At 38.2% G+C, this 17,201-nt stretch overlaps 1 protein-coding gene and 1 non-coding gene across 2 annotated transcripts; both read left to right on the top strand.

Annotated features, from left to right (window-relative positions):
- The first annotated feature begins 10,054 nt into the window (after positions 1 to 10,054).
- On the top strand, positions 10,055 to 10,161 carry LOC127089491 (small nucleolar RNA R71). Its single transcript, XR_007791078.1, has one exon. It is a non-coding gene; the product is annotated as a small nucleolar RNA R71 (small nucleolar RNA).
- A 5,458-nt stretch (positions 10,162 to 15,619) lies between these two features.
- On the top strand, positions 15,620 to 16,907 carry LOC127078345 (glycine-rich RNA-binding protein). Its single transcript, XM_051018794.1, has 2 exons — positions 15,620 to 16,022; positions 16,327 to 16,907. The coding sequence occupies exons 1-2, from the start codon at positions 15,918 to 15,920 to the stop codon at positions 16,780 to 16,782; spliced, it is 561 nt and encodes a 186-aa protein (XP_050874751.1). The 5' UTR covers positions 15,620 to 15,917; the 3' UTR covers positions 16,783 to 16,907.
- Positions 16,908 to 17,201: the final 294 nt, after the last annotated feature.

Raw genomic sequence — 17,201 nt, 5'->3', positions numbered from 1 at the left:
TGAGGAAGATTGTGAAGTACCTGGAGAATTTGCCAGACTGTTACTGCAAAGACCATACAGCCGCATGAGGAATCAATTGAAATTGTAAATCTGGGTACTGAAGTAGACAAGGAAGAAGTCAAAATAGGAGCAGGCTTGGTAAACAGTGTCAAAGAAAGATTGATTCAGATGTTACATGACTATGTAGAGGTTTTCGCTGGAAAAATCAAGAGATAATATGGAATGATGAATGTCAAGAAGCTTTAGACAAAATCAAGAAGTATCTCCAAGAACCTCCAATTCTTATGCCACCAGTTGAAGGAAGACCTCTAATCATGTATTTGACCGTGTTAGAAAATTCAATGGGGTGTGTGTTGGGGCAACATGACGAGTCTGGTCGAAAAGAGCATGCCATATACTACCTTAGCAAAAAGTTTACCGACTGTGAAATAAGATACTCACTGCTCGAGAGAACTTGCTGTGCTTTGGCCTGGGCTGCTCGCCGACTAAGACAGTATATGTTGAATCATACCATTTTATTGATTTCTAAAATGGATCTTATCAAATATACATCTGAGAAACCTGCTCTCTCCGGAAGAACAACAAGATGATTGCTGAACTCTGCACGCAGTTCAAAATAAAACACCATAACTCTTCTCGGTACCGGCCAAAGATGAATGGCGCCGTGGAGGCTGCTAATAAGAATATTAAGAAGAGCATACAAAAGATGACAGTAACGTACAAAGACTGGCATGAGAAGTTACCATTTGCTCTTCATGGTTATCGCACTTCAGTACGCACTTCGACAGGGGCAACTCCTTTCTCTTTAGTCTATGGAATGGAAGCCGTCTTACCAGTGGAAGTCCAGATTCCCTCTCTAAGAATCATGAAAGAGGCAGGTTTAGACGAGGATGAATGGATTCAAACTCGACTCGATCAGATCAATCTGATTGATGAAAAGAGACTTGCGGCTGTTTGTCATGGGCAGATATATCAGAAGCGCATGACCCAGGCATTCAACAAAAAGGTCAAGAGACAGGTGTATCAAAACGGCGACTTGGTGATCAAGCGTATCATTCTACCACAAGGTGATCCCAGAGGCAAATGGACCCCCACATACGAAGGGCCATTTGTAGTTAAGAAGGTATTCTCTGGTGGAGTCATGATACTTGCTACGATGGATGGCGAAGACTTCCCGCATCCCGTGAACGCAGACATAGTCAAAAAATACTACGCATAAAAGAGACCCGCTAGGTCGACGTACCTAGGCAAAAGTAAGGGCATCCCGGCGAACCAAAAGGGTTCGGGCAAAAATTAGGGATAAACATATAAAAATGTACACCCGACGAGTCGAAAACCTGAAAAGGTGGCTTGGGCAAAAAAGGGTATCCTGGTGGACTGAAAACCTGAAAAGGTGGTCCAGGCAAAAATTAGGGATTAAAAGCGTATGACTATGTCCCGTTCTCAGTCAGCTTCACCCAAGTCAAAGGGACTGAACAAGCCAATCACTTCTATCCGACAGCAGGAGATGAGATGCTTGAAGACATACTGACAGTAGCAGAATTAAAATCGATAGGACTTTTCCTTCATAGCTTTTCTTTATGTTCTCGACAATTTCCTCTTACTAGGATTTCTGTCTCTTTGTACACAAATTGCCTGTTTATAGGCCCTCTTTCAAAATCAATACAATTTCATTTCCAAAAAGATGTTTTGTTTTACTTTCTCTGTTTTGCTTGCATAAACGTCCATTGATTTAATTTGAATTAATATGTGCATTTGAATATGATCGATGTTTGTCAAAAATACATGCATAAAACGGCAATAGCGACTACAAGACTTCAGGATCGAGGAGAAGGTCTAACCATGCTTTCCAATGAATCCGTGGCTAATTCTATTCCCCAGCAAAACCAGTTATTCCCCAGAAACAATTGGCATTACTAGACAAATTGGTCATCTCTTCCACCCCCAGCCAGGCTTCTGTTAAATATTTCTACCATCAAACAGAAATCAAGTATCCCTAGATGAGAAAGGGTCATCAATACAAGTACCTCCAACCAGAAGATGGGGATTTATTTTCCCCAGGGGGTCGCCAGAAAAAAAACTTTTCAGACGCATAATTCATTCATTACATCATTTCACAACATACGCATGCATACATTGTTCGCATTTACTTTCATAAGCATAAAACATCTCATGCATCATGACATGGCATGGAGCTAACTTTATTTTGCAGTTAATTATCCTCCTGATACCGTCAAAACAAAGGTCCATCCAGACGGACATCTTTATCAATTACATTCAAGATTCAACTACATCTCTCAAATACAATCCATATGAGCATTCACTCGGGCAAGCACTCTGATATCCGCCCAATGGTGGCATCTTTAAGCCCACCCCAGATATTCATTGCAAATACAACATATACAAATACTATCAGATATAGCCTGGCGTACGGTTCATTCTGATTCAGCTCAACATATGACTCCTTCAACTCAGATACGATCTAACGTACGATCCATTCTGACCTTCAACTACTCCAATACGGTCTAATGTACGACCCAGTTGGACCTTCAAATCCTCAGATGCTGCCCAGCGTACGGTACATCCCGGGGTGTAGTCTAGCGTACGACTACTTTCTTCTTCAGATACAGCCTAATGTACGACTCATTCTGCAACTCCAATACGGTCTAACGTACGACCCATTTGGATCTTCAACTCAGATATGATCTAGCGTACGATCCATTCTGATTCTACCTTCGTCAGATACAGCCTAACGAACGGCTCATTCCGCAACTTAGATACGATCTAGCGTATGATCCATTCTGATCTTTCCTCCCCGGCGAAGTCATCCGCCTAATGAACAACTCACTTTGCTATTCAGATACGGTCTAGCGTATGATCCATTCTGATCCCTTATCCCCAGCAGCGTATAACACACTCTGACTCCCTAGCGAAGTCGACAGCATAATGGAGGACTCACTATACGGTCTAGCGTATGACCCGGTATGACACCCATGTCTTCAGATATCATCTAATGTACGACGCACTCTGAAGCTCTCATCATCGAACTTCCTGGATGGCATCTTTAAGCCCATCTCCATCAAGACAAACTGTTTATTAACAAGTGAAACTTTTGGGGCATTCTAAGTGTTCAATAATCTTCCACCTCCAGACCACGAATGGCATACATACCATCCTAATTCTCTCGGTTCAAGAAAATTGAACAGGGGCAGCTGTCATACCCCAAAATTTTCCCGTTAATTTTGCAAGACATTTTTCAAGGCACTCCAACTCATTACTCAAGGCATTGACCTTAAAGGAACAAAGACCCAGCTCACAAATGGCCCAATCCAGGAAAAGACCCAAACTGGCATGCTCGCTAGGCGAGCAATTCCTTCGCCTAGCGAACCCTTCGCTACGCCACTCGCCTAGTGAAGCTTGCGAATACCAGAAAATTCTGGGCTTCATTCTGAGCCCATTAGGTCACAATAAACCATTATAAATACCAACGTTTTAGTCAAAAAGAGGGAACGAAAAATGGAAGGGGACAGAAGGAGACGAACCGGAACCCTAGCAATCAAACCTTGGAGGCTAACCAAGAGAATTCAAAGCAACCCTAAAGGAAACCCTGAAGGCAACTCATCTGCACAAAGGTTACCTCCGCCCAACTCAATCCGATACCAAAGGTGATCTGCCAATTCAACGTTGCAATTCAATTGCAAACAGGTTTGCGCATCACTACTGTTTTATGCTTCCAATCTGTAATATCTCAATACATAATGCATCATGATTGAATTTCTGGATATGTAATTAGAGTTTGCATGTGAGTTTAAATGTGCCTGAATATCCTGAATGTTGGACCATGTTATTTCTGTAATTGAATGCCATAAGGCGTGCAGCATGCTGAGATCGTACTGTTCTGAAATTCAAAACCCGCAGCCGCTCGCTAACACTTCGCTAAGCGAGCATGTAGCGAGTATTCTCTAAGCCTTCGCTAGGCGAGGCAGAGGCGAACGTGACAGTCGCTAATATTTTGGCGGTTCTGTTCTATGCTTATCTGATATGTTCTATTTTAATCATGCGTTATTTTGCCTGACATTCCTACTGCTGTGCTTCTTTTGCGGTGTAATCCTCGATTGCACCCCCCATTTGGTATTCTGACCTGTTTGCTGAATGTTGTAAGGACTCACATACTCCCGAAGGGGGTAGCTTGCTAGGTATCCCACTTTATTTGTGGGATACCCTTGTGGAGATTCATCCTAATTACTTAATTGATTTTAATGTAATTATTTAATTGATTTTAATGTGGAGATTCATCCTAATTACTTAATTAATATGGACCTAACTACCTAATTACAACTACCTAATCGATTGTAAAATATTGCCTTTGAATATGTGATCTTGGACCGCTCTTTGTTGCCCTACGGTATTACGGTATTACGGTCATGTCCCGCGAATGTGGGGATACACTTAGCAAGGACCCTTCGGTTAAATCATCATGTCCCTATAAAATAAATCATAGTCCCTCGGATGTTGCCTACGAATATATGATTTTGTCCCTCGATAACCCTTCGTTGTAGCCTACGGTTAAATGATGATCGTCCCTTCGAATGCTAAGGTATCCTTACAAATGTTGCCTTTAACGACCAATCGATGACCCTACGATGACCCTTTTACATCCAAAGGATAAAACTACTTACTTCTCAATAGTAAGGACAGTTTTACCCTCATAAGGATAGGAAATGCCCATAAAGGCCTTGGGTAGGTATAACCCTTAATTGCTGGCTCACAACCTAAAACATGTTTTTCATACCTCACACTTTGCAAAATACTAGAAAATCCCCACTTGGTATACATTCGTGCTAGAATCATTGCCAAGTTATATTTTTCTAAACCGCTTTCAAAATTAAACGAGATAAATACTTTGTATACATTCGTACAAGAATCATTACAAAGTTAAACTCTCTTTTCAAAACATTTTCTAAACAATTCACAAACACTTTTTCAGACAAACATAAGTGATCAAGCAATTAAGAGCCCATGGATAACCATGGATACAAAGGGTGCTAACACCTTCCCTTTGTATAATGTACCTCCCGAACCCAAAATCTAATTAAGGTCTTTCCTGTTCTTTTCCACCTTTCCTTATTGGATAAAAGAAAAGTCGGTGGCGACTCTTGCTATCCGCGACATTTGCTTTCCAAAGCAAAACACACCAAAGTCGGTTCACCGTATGACAGTAAGGTACATACCTATAAGGCAAGACTGGCTGCAAAAGGATATAAAAAAATTCATGGGGTTGACTATGATGAAACCTTTTCATCAGTTGCAATGCTTAAATCTGTTCAGAGTTTACTTGCTATCGCTGCATATCATGATTATGAAATATGGCAGATGAATGTCAAAACTGCTTTCCTTAATGGAAATCTTCTTGAGGATGTGTACATGACACAACCTGAAGGATTTGATATACCAGAAGAAGCCTAAAAGATATGTAAGTTACAAAGATCAATCTATGGATTGAAGCAAGCTTCTAGAAGCTGGAATCTTCATTTTGATGAAACAGTAAAATAATATGGATTCATCAAGAACGAAGATGAGCCTTGTGTCTACAAGAAGGTTAGTGGGAGCATGATCGTTTTCCTGGTATTATATGTAGATGACACATTACTCATTGGAAACGATGTCCCTACCCTGCAACAAGTAAAGTCTTGGTTGGGGAAATGCTTTTCTATGAAGGACCTAGGTGAAGCAGCCTATATATTAGGAATCAGAATCTATAGAGATAGATCACAAAAACTGCTTGGTCTAAGTCAGAGTACGTATATAGACAAAGTGCAGAGACGCTTTAATATGCATGATTCCAAGAAAGGATTCATACCTATGCAACATGGCCTGTCTCTATCAAAAACACAATCCCCTTCAGCTAAGGAAGAAAGGGATCGCATGAATAAGATTCCATATGCATCTGCAATAGGATCTATCATGTATTCCATGTTATATACTCGACCAAATGTCTCGTATGCTTTAAGTGCAATGAGTAGGTATCAATTTGATCCTGGTGATGCTCATTGGGTACTTGTCAAGAATATCCTTAAGTATTTGAGAAGGACTAAGGACTCATTCTTGATATATGGAGGTCAGGAAGAGCTGGTTGTAATTGGATACACCGATGCTAGCTTCCAGACAGACAAGGATGATTTTAGATCACAATCTGGTTATGTGTTTTGCTTAAACGGTGGCGCTGTAAGTTGGAAAAGTTCAAAGCAAGATACAGTTGATGATTCTACAACCGAGGCCGAGTATATTATTGCCTCAAGTGCATCAAAGGAAGTTGTTTGGATCAAAAAGTTCATTAGTGAACTTGGCATAGTTCCTAGCATTGTGGATCTCATTGATCTCTATTGTGATAACAATGGTGTTATCGCACAAGCTAAGGAACCTAGATCTCACCAACGATCCAAACACATACTTAGGCATTATCACCTCATTCGAGAGATAATAGATAGAGGAGATGTGAAAATATGCAGAGTACTTACACTTGACAATATTGCTGACCCACTGACAAAACATCTTGCGCAACAGAAGCATGATGGCCATACTAGATCTATGGGCATTAGGGGTATGCCTGATTGGCTCTAGTGCTAGTGGGAGATTGTTGGTGTAAGCCCTAGAGGCCAATACTTTTGGTACTTGTATCGAATTATTTATTAATAATAAAAGGCTTTTTCTTTATTATGTTTGTCTAATAAAGTCCCTAGAATAGATAGTCCGTTTAATGTATCAAGTGTGACTTAATCATGAAATCACATTAAACATAAGGACGTTATTCTTAAAGTATCCATAGTCGAGTTTTATTGTGAAGTGGGATAACATTAAAGCATTAAGACTATTATGTATATAGACTGATGATCACATCTCATGGATCATGGATAAGGAGTTATCAAGTCTTAAACATAGGTATGAATATTAAGAGTAATATTTATACTGGATTGACCCGCTATGAGAATACTATATAGAATTTTATGCAAAGTGTCATAAGTTATTCTCATGGTGATAATGGTGTATACCACCCTTCGACCTGAAACCACTATAGATCCTAGATGTAGAGTCAGGTGCCTTATTGCTGATCAAACATTGTCCCTAACTGGATGACCATAAAGACAGTTGATGGATACTCCATGAAGCATGCTAAGGGACATGAGTGACCTAGATAGAATTTTCCCATCCTGCGTAACAGGATAAATGTCTATGGGCCCAATATTGAACTGGACAAGGATGACACGGTCTATGCCTTGTGTTCAATATAGACATAAGGGCAAAAGGGAAATTACACTCATAAGTATTATCACAAAAGGATTTGTCAGATTGTAAGACCCTAATTTTGACCCTAAGATCCCTCATGGCATCATATCGTTGCTAATTGGATTTGCCTCAAGGATCATAGCATTTTGGTTCCTTACCCTAGGGTTGGGACTTGTGTGAGTTGGTTTGAGAGCACCAAGTATGCTTGAATTGTATATTATTGCTTTTCTTATTTTGAAATGTTGTGGGAGAGTTGCATAATCCAAATGGCATTCATCGGTAAGCGAATGTACCATAAGGGCATGTGAAGGTAGTCTTTTCTTGGTTGTCAGGATGGATTGGGATTTGAAAGAATCCTGAATAACCGTCTAGATAGCAGAAGTGAGAATGCTTAACCAATCGTTCGAGCATTTGGTCAATGAAGGGTAGAGGGAAATGATCTTTCCGAGTGGCTTTGTTTAGTTTTCTATAGTCGATGCACATTCTACTTCCGGTCACAACTCTTTGTGCTATGGACTCGCCCTTCTCATTCTTAACAATTGTAACACCCCCTTTCTTGGGTACTACATGAACGGGGCTAACCCATTGACTATCGGAGATCGGTTATATGATTCCAACATCTAGTAGCTTCTTTACTTCATCCTTGACTACCGTACTTAGGATTGGGTTGATCCTTCTCTGGTGTTCTCTAGAGGTTTTACAATCTTCCTCCAGCGTAATGCGATGCATACAGATAGAAGGACTTATTCCTTTTAGATCGACGATGTTATATCCTAACGCAGTTGGATATTTTCTTAGGACATATAGTAATTTCTCAGTTTCCATCTGTCCCAAGTCAGCGTTGACTATTACTGGTCTTTTCAGTTCAGTGTCTAGGAATTCGTATCTTAGGTTCTTTGGTAGTGCTTTTAATTCCAAGTCAGGTTTCTTTGGGCATGGCATGTGGTTTGGTGTAAGTGCTAAGCATTCACTTAGACTTTCGTTTTGGTATGGTTCATGCCAATTATCGTCTTCAAAGATTGGAGGGATTTAGATTTTCATTATATCAGAGTATGTGGTTTCTTGCATCTCCATTTCTCTCATGCGCTCGTCTATGACATCAAGTAGATAACATGTATCGTCTATAGCTGGCGCTTGTAAGAATTGGGTCAAGATGAATTCAACGTTTTCCTCTCCAACTTCGAATGTCAGCTTACCTCTCTTTATGTCTATTATGGCTCCGGCGGTAGCCAAGAATGACCTTTCTAGTATGATAGGTGTACTGGCATCTTCTTTGATGTCCATGATTATGAAGTCTGTAGGAATGTAAAATTATCCTACACATACTGGGACATTCTCTAGTATACCGACATGATATTTGATTGAGCGGTCAGCTAATTGAACAGACATCTTGGTCGGTCTTAATTCTCCCATACTGAGCCTTTTACAGATGGTTAAGCGCATTACACTAATGCTGGCTCCTAGATCGCATAGAGCTTTGTCTATGACGAATTTTCCAATGACACAGGGTATGGAAAAACTACCTGGGTCTTTTAGTTTGGGAGGCATGTTATTTTGGATTATTGCGCTACACTCGGCAATAAGTGTAATTGTTTCGTTAGCCTCAACCTTTTTCTTATTGGATAGGATTTCCTTAAGAAATTTGGCATAGGAGGGCATTTGTGTGATGGCTTCTGTAAAGTGTATCGTAATGTTTAGTTGCTTCAGAAGTTCGACAAATTTCCTAAATTGACTCGCAGTTTTAGAACTTGTGAGTCTTTGGGGATACGGAATGGGTGATTTATAAGGAGGCGAAGGCACATAAGGTTTCTCTTTCTCTTCGGCCTCTCGGGTTTTATCTTCTATTTCCTTTGGTTCATTCACCTGCTCAGTTGGGGTTTTATCTGGTTTTCGGTACATGGCAGGGTTTTGGAGTCTTTGATCTACGGGGCCGTCTATTTCTTTTCCACTCCTCAGTATAACGACATTTACATGTCCTTTTGGATTAGGTTGCGGCTGTCCAGGAAATGTTCCAGCTGGAGCGGCTGTAGATGCTTGATGTTGAGCCACTTTTGAAATCTGTGTTTCAAGCATTTTATTATGGGTGGCTAAGGCGTCTACTTTGCTCGCTAGTTGTTTAAGTTGCTCGCTAGTATGTATGTTTTGGTTCAAGAAGTCTTTGTTCGTCTGAGCTTGGGTAGCTATGAAGCTTTCCATCATTAATTTGAGATTTGACTTCCTAGGCATGTTAGGAGCATTATTAGCTGGCTTTTGATATCTAGGCGGAACAACTTGTGCTTGGCCAGGTGCATACAGGGTGTTGTTATTCTTGTACGAGAAATTAGGATGGTTTTTCCAACCTGGGTTGTAGGTATTCGAATATGGATTTCCTTATGTGTAATTCACTTGATCGGTTGGGACTCCTGCTAATATCTGACATTCTTGTGTAGTGTGTCCAGGGTTTCCATATAACTTACAGTTTGGAGTTATAGCAACCACGGTGGCTGCGGGTGGTATGGTCAAGTTGTCTAATTTTTGAACAAGGGCATCTACCTTTGCATGAACATGGCCAAGGCTACTGATTTCGTACATTCCACCCTTTGTCTGGGACTTTTCCACTGGAGTTCTTTCACCTCCCCATTGGTAATGCTTTTGGGCCATGTTTTCAATGAGTTGATAGGCTTTGTTATATGGCTTGTCCATAAGTGCACCGCCTGCGGCAGCGTCTACTGTCAGTCTTATGTTATACAGAAGCCCATTGTAAAATGTGTGAATGATCACCCAGTCTTCGAGACCGTGATGTGGACATATCCTCATCATGTCCTTGTATCTCTCTCACGATTCATAGAGAGATTCTACATCTTTTTTCCTGAATCCGTTGATTTGAGCTCTCAGCATAGCAGTTTTGCTCGGCGGAAAATATCGGGATAAGAAAACGTTCTTCAGTTCTTCCCATGTTGTAACGGAGTTGGAGGGAAGGGATTGCAACCAAGCCCAAGCTCTGTCTCTTAGTGAGAAAGGAAAGAGGCGCAGTCTTATCGCATCTTGAGATACACCATTCACCTTTACAGTGTCTGCGTACTGCACAAACTTGATCAGGTGTTCATTAGGATCGTCCGTAGGATTTCTAGAAAATTGATGTTGTTGGACGACTGATAATAGTGAGGGTTTCAGCTCGAAATCGTTTCGATTGATAGCGGGGGCAGCAATGCTGTTGTGAGGTTCTTGTTAGGACGGGGTATCGTAGAATTTAAGAGGACGATTCTATGGCCCTTCTTCAGCCATGGTTGGTTTTTCTTTTGGTTTAGTAAGAGAGAAGATATCGGGAATATCGTACTTTTGTTGATATTCTTGTATTCGGCGTCTTACGTATAAGAAACGCTCTAATTCTTGGACTGGTGGTGCTAAGTTATTGCCTTGTGAGCGAGTACTTGACATACAATCGGGGAAATAAGGGAGAGTAAATTAGTTTTATTTTTACCTTAGTCTATACCGTTCAACGAAAGAATCGCACTATTCGACTAAAACAGGTCCCCGGAAACGGCGCCAAAAACTTGATACTTGTCGTGACTATATATAAAATATAGTCTATCAGGTACTTGACTGCAAGTGCACAGTCCAGTCGCTTTAGTTTTAAAAGATATCGATCCCACAGGGACCTATTGTCAAACTAGTGTTACTAACGTCACTATTTTTAGCTAAGGAAATGATTAGTAGAAGTTCGGGCGCAGAATAGTAAATCTAAGGAAAATTTAGTTTTAAGAGAGAATTGATGGAAGGAATCAGTATGCAACGCATTAATTGTCAGGGATTCGATAAGTCACCAGTGAATAGTTTAAATGCCAAATATCTCCCAGTAGAAAATATTTATTTAAAAATCTTTATCTGACACTCTCGTGATTGTTGATTCGGCCTATAACTTTAAGTCAGAATGTACGCTCTCGCTTTCCCATTTGAAGTTAAAATTACTTTTTGAAAACAAATAAGTTCTAATTGCTTTTAAAGTGCTCTCGTTGTTTTTAAACTCAATGCCTAATTTTTACTATCCAGCTCGAGCCTCACGCTCTCGCGATTGTTGGTTCTCACCTTAGTTAATTTCCCACTCTCGTGGCAAAATCATATTAAATAGCTTCTCACACTTTTGTGATAAAGTTAATTAAATTTAAATTAAAAACCTCAGTCTAAAAGATTGTTTGAGAAAAAAAGTTTTCACTGATTATTATTAAATCCCATCTAATTAAATTGTTACATACCGATACCAGTAATTTAGCCGGACATGTTAAATAAAGAAAACACAGAGCATAAACAGATTAACAGTGCATCGGACATAATTATAACAATAACAAGGCAATAATAATAATTGAATAAAAATCTGGCAATTGGATTAACAGAGTACGGCGAATCTTTGAGTACTTGAGCAGTCATCCACAAGTCGGTAGGATTCTGCTTCTTCAATACAATTGCTTACTAAATTAAATAAAGTGTAGTAGTTCCCCAGTGTAGAAAACTACTACTATGGCTAACTGCAAAACGGAAAGGAAAGGAGAAAAGGAAATTCTTAAAAACAATGGCAAATGAACTAAGGCAACAGAAACAAAGCTGCTGAAAAGAAAATAACTAAAAAAAGCTAGAATGTTGTAAAAAAATTCAAATGCAGAGCGTAAGTGTAGATGTTCAATTTTTCCAACTTTGGTCCTTTATATATTGCCTTGGTAGGTCTTGGCGGTTGAGAAAATTAAGGAAGATTGGTTGAATGAGGAATCCACGGGGGAGTCATGCTGTTGGAGAGAATTTAGGCACGTTTGAGTGCCTCTGATTGACTGTTTCAAAGCGTAAAATCTGGTCGTGTGACGCTCGTCATGGGCCTGTGACGGTCGTCACAGGCTGGGTCGTGACGGTCGTCATGAAGCTTGTGACGGTCGTCATATCAGCAAATTCTGCATTCTGGTTTTCTGCTTTTTTCTGTGCTTTCTCATCTGTTTCTTCTTCTTTTTCTTCCTTTTCTTTATTTTGCTCATTAATGCTTGGAGATTTAAATACCTGCAAAAACAACTCGAATATTTGCGGAATAATTAGAATATTAATTAAAGTGGTATGATCTTTGAGTGTAAATCAAGACAAATATCTTATGTATTTTCGCGTTATCAGTAGACTCAAATTAGAATGTGAAAGTATGATAAACATAAGATCTTGCTCGTAGTGACATTTAAATGTCGTTTGGAAGCAAAACCCACAAGGTAAGAGCTCTTTCCCATACAATTCTAAACTACGGTTTAATTTGAGAATCGTTAAAATATTGATATATGGTTTGAATATTTTATTATATAAAAACTTATTTTCTTATAATAATATATAAAATAATTTTTTTGATATATGATTTATTTTATTAATATGAAAAATATAATGTGTGATAGATTTTTTATTTTTGTGAGTATACATATATAAAGATATGTGTAAGATTATACTATATGAAATAATTGATAAAATTTGATATCAAATATGTGAGTAATTTTTTCAATTGTTGCTATTGTTTATGGAATGTTATTCTTTGGATTAATAGACTAGAGATATAATTGAAATTGTATATTTTTCGTGATATATTTGATGTAATATGGCATGCGTGTTGTTGTGCCTGCATGTTGTTTGTCTAAGTGGTGGGATTGCATATTAAAATGATTATTCTAGTCATGTGTATGATAATGTATTTTATTTGCGACACGTGGTTGCCTAAATGGTGAAGTTTGCCTAAGTGGTGTAATTGCATTTTATTTTCATCATCATGACATGACATATGCGTTTCTGTGAGATGTGTCTTGGTGGCAGGTTATTTTTTTCATTGGTATGAGATAAATTATATGTGGTGCCTTAATGGTGGATGATTATATTAATATCATATAGTGCTAAGAACATGCACCGTTGCATATTTGGTCTTAGAACTTTTAATTGATTATTTTATGTTTTGGGGATATAAGTGTAGTGCAAAGGATTATAAATCTCTATTTTGAATTGTGTAGTTACATGCCTTTAGATAATATTTTGATGTGTTTTTTTATTGTTTAATTTTGAAAGACTTGGTACTATTCTATTTAATCCAATTTTTGAAAAATAAATGATATATTCATATTTTTAAGATTTTTAATTCATCGTTTAGTTTTGTCTTGTACGATTGTGGATTATGGAAGTTGACCCCTTATAATCAACATTTTATGTGTAAATGTTGAGTTTCAAGGTTGATTGATGTTTTGCTTGTTGCACGATCACGAGAAAAAAGGTTTTCTTATGAAATAAAAAGAGGAGGGAAATATTTTCGTAGTAATAAATCAATCACATTTTCTTTTAAGTTTATTTATTTACTATCCTTCGACTAATTTAGAAATGCGAGTGTTTTCCACTTAGAAATTTGTTTTGCCATTGAATTTCGTTAATTTAAAATCTTCGATTTATGTTTAAACAACTTTATTTTAATATTTTCTAAGTAATGTGTTGGATTAAAATCTGGGACATTACAGAGCCTACCCATACTAGGATAAAAATGAGATATATGTTGGTTTTTCCTTTGATGAAATTATGGTTGCAGCTCCCATACTTGTTAGGAATCTTATGGAGGAACGAGCGACTCAAAGTGTTATTAGGTGTATAAGGCATTTTTTTTTAACTGAAAAGCTATCGAGAGTGGTATTAGGTGGTGGTTAGAAGAATAATCAAGATGTAATACAAGTGATAAAGATTTTTTTATCTATTGACAATGAAACAAACATGGGAAGAAGGGCGCCACCGACTCTTGAACTTCAAGAAGGTGCTGCTAAATATTCCTAGGTAGACAATGAAATCTTAAGGATTACGTCCTAGTACACCAATGAAGATAATATAGATCTTGCTCTCAGGGATGTTGGTTGGTCTTCAAATTGGTAGGTAATCCACTCTGTAAATGGTAAGTGGTTGTGTAGTTGGTACAAAATGTGTAGATTATATATGCACAAATATATGTTCTTTAGGATGAAGTTCACGCTTCCTTCACAAGGGATTGCTCCCTCACAATTCCACCATGTGAGTTAGGGCCATGTAAATACAAGGGCATTGATAGGTGTGGAGACGTGGTTGAAGAAGGCCCTCGCAAAATTTTAGAATGATCTTGAGAGCTTTGAAAAGGTGAATCTTTAAGGCGTTAATCATTCCAAGAGGAAAAACATTAGTCCTTCCACAAATAACACCATTATTCTATATTGAAACAAAAATGGATGAAAAGTTAAAGATGATCATTATGGAAAGGCTTTCGGTACATTAGTCGAAGTCTTAAGTGATCAGAGAGAGAGAGAGAGAGAGAGAGAGAGAGAGAGAGAGAGAGAGAGAGAGAGAGAGAGAGAGAGAGAGAGAGAGAGAGAGAGAGAGAGAGAGAGAGAGAGAGAGAGAGAGAGAGGGGGGGGGAGGGGTGGGGTGGAGGCGTATTTTCAAGATTAACACTCCAACACTCAAGTTAATATTTGAGAGATGTGAGCCTGTTGCAAGTGTAAACGAGTGAATACATTAACATGACTAATAATTACACTTATATATGAGTGTCAATTATAATCGGCCAATTAACCAAGCTTGAATTACGAAGGATCATTGGATGCATATCAATAACTGAGATGAAAATGAGAAGCGTGCTCATATGCAGTACACCCTTCATTATGTATCTATTTTAAATATAGATCAGATACATTAATTATTTTATGAATCTATAAAAAATTGAATTTAATTAAAATACACTACCTATGTAAAAGAATTTTACATATTCGGCTAATCATAAACTTTGGATGTTGAGAAAATTTAATATTTATTTTAACCATCTATAAAATAATGCAAACAAATGATGATGAATTGACAATGTAAATTTTTTTGAATTGACAATGCATAATAATTAATCTAAAACAATTTACTTGTAATAATGACCAATATAATTATTAGGGAACATGCTATAATTTATATCTATAAATCCTCAAATTTAAATAATGTTAAATTTATATGCAATATTTTCACAAATATAAAATTTAATTTAATTATAAGTTTATATCATATTTTATACAATTCTATATTTTGGTACCGTTTTATAAATTTTGTTATTTTATAAATTTATAGAATTTATGTACACTTTTGCACACGTGTTGAACAGAAGTAAAAAGTAATAGTATTTTTTAAAATTCAAACGATTGCAAAACCACTATTTCACCCAATAAGGAAAAAAGTAGTTTAATCTGTGGTTAAAAAAAATTGGTTATTTCCGTCCATTTATTCATCTTTAAATATAAATTTCAGGAACTATATCTTTAAAAAAGTCCAATTATATAATAAAGATGTTGAATCATCTTTTTGAAATTACTTTAAAAAAAATTCTTATTTGGCTTTTCATTAAAATATCTGTTTTAATTGAAAATAAAAAATGTAAAGATCGACGCTCCACATGAGTCCAATTTGAGCCCTGGTTTAGATCTAACGGTGTATACGGCCCAGGAACGGACGGAGATTAACCATAGTTGAAAATATCTCCACTATATAAGAGCAATAGGTGTAACCCTTTCTACTCGTGCTCTCACTCACTTCTAGGTGGATTCTTAATCCTCCTTTTCTTTATTTCCCATTTTAACCCTGTTACTAGGGTTTCATTCTTCATCCCCATGGCTGAAGAGTACCGATGCTTCGTTGGTGGACTTGCTTGGGCCACCGACAACGACGCTCTCGGCAAAGCGTTTTCTTCCTTTGGCGAAATCGTCGAATCGAAGGTCCGTTTGTTGCTGGATCGGATCTGACACCAACCGGATTTGGAATTTCTCGATCCCGTTTGATTTGATCTGATCTGTTCTGTTCTGTTACTCTCTGATCTGTTTTCCGTTACTTCATCTATGATACTTGTTACTATTCTGATTCTTTTATTATTCTAATCGGTACGTTCATCTTCATCTTTGAATCAAAGGCGAAGATCGATCGGTTACTATCATGTTTTTGTTTGTTTTCTATTTCATGTCATCTGAAATTGAGTGAGATCTGATGCGATTTGTGTTTTTTGTTGTTGATGTTGTTGTTCAGGTTATCCTTGATCGTGAAACTGGAAGATCGAGAGGATTTGGATTCGTGACCTTTGCATCGGAGCAATCAATGAAAGACGCCATTGAAGGGATGAACGGTCAGGATCTAGATGGCCGTAACATCACTGTGAACGAGGCTCAGAGCCGCGGCAGTGGTGGTGGTGGTGGAGGTGGATACCGTGGAGGCGGCGGTGGAGGATATGGAGGTGGCGGTGGTGGATATGGAGGCGGTGGAGGTTATAGCCGTGGTGGTGGTGGTGGAAGTTATGGAGGAGGTGGAGGTCGTCGGGAAGGAGGTGGTGGTGGATATGGTGGAGGAGGTGGTGGTTACGGAGGAGGTGGAGGTGGCGGTGGATATGGTGGAGGAGGTGGACGGGACCGTGGTTATGGAGATGGTGGATCTCGGTACTCAAGAGGCGGAGGCGGTGGTGGTTCCGAAGGAGATTGGAGGAGTTAATGTTGCTTTGATTTAGGTTTTTAGTGATTGAATTTTAATGAGATGTTCTATCTGTTATATCTTATTGGTTATTATTGGTTATTGTAAGTGTTTTGATTTTGGATTATCCTTTGTGATTTTGAGTATCTCTGTTATGGTTTCGTAATTCATGTTTTTGACCTCTGCATTTGTGTACTAGTCTTTCATGAAAGAAGTTGTCAGCAATTATGATCCAACAGATAGAAAGTATGTTTATTGTTAATTTTTAATTACAAACTTTTGGAAGTTGAATATTCGGAACGAATAATTAAACTGTGAATGACGAAGATTGATGGAGTAGTACAATCTTTAGACCTGAAATTTGTGCCAGATCTAAAAGCTGAATGTTTAAAGTACGGTTTATTTTTGGTCTTAGAAAAGAGAAGTAGTCAAAACTTATG

This window comes from Lathyrus oleraceus, chromosome 5 (genome assembly GCF_024323335.1).
Source record: "Lathyrus oleraceus cultivar Zhongwan6 chromosome 5, CAAS_Psat_ZW6_1.0, whole genome shotgun sequence".
Classification (NCBI taxonomy): Eukaryota; Viridiplantae; Streptophyta; class Magnoliopsida; order Fabales; family Fabaceae; genus Lathyrus; species Lathyrus oleraceus.
Note: the sequence above shows the minus strand (reverse complement) of the source record. Positions and strands in the feature narration are given on the sequence as shown.

Excerpts from the sequence above, each read along its gene's own strand:
- LOC127078345 (XM_051018794.1), top strand. The coding sequence starts at position 15,918 with ATGGCTGAAGAGTACCGATGCTTCGTTGGTGGACTTGCTTGGGCCACC. Across the intron at positions 16,023-16,326 it reads GCGAAATCGTCGAATCGAAG|GTTATCCTTGATCGTGAAAC; the intron begins GTCCGTTTGTTG and ends GTTGTTGTTCAG.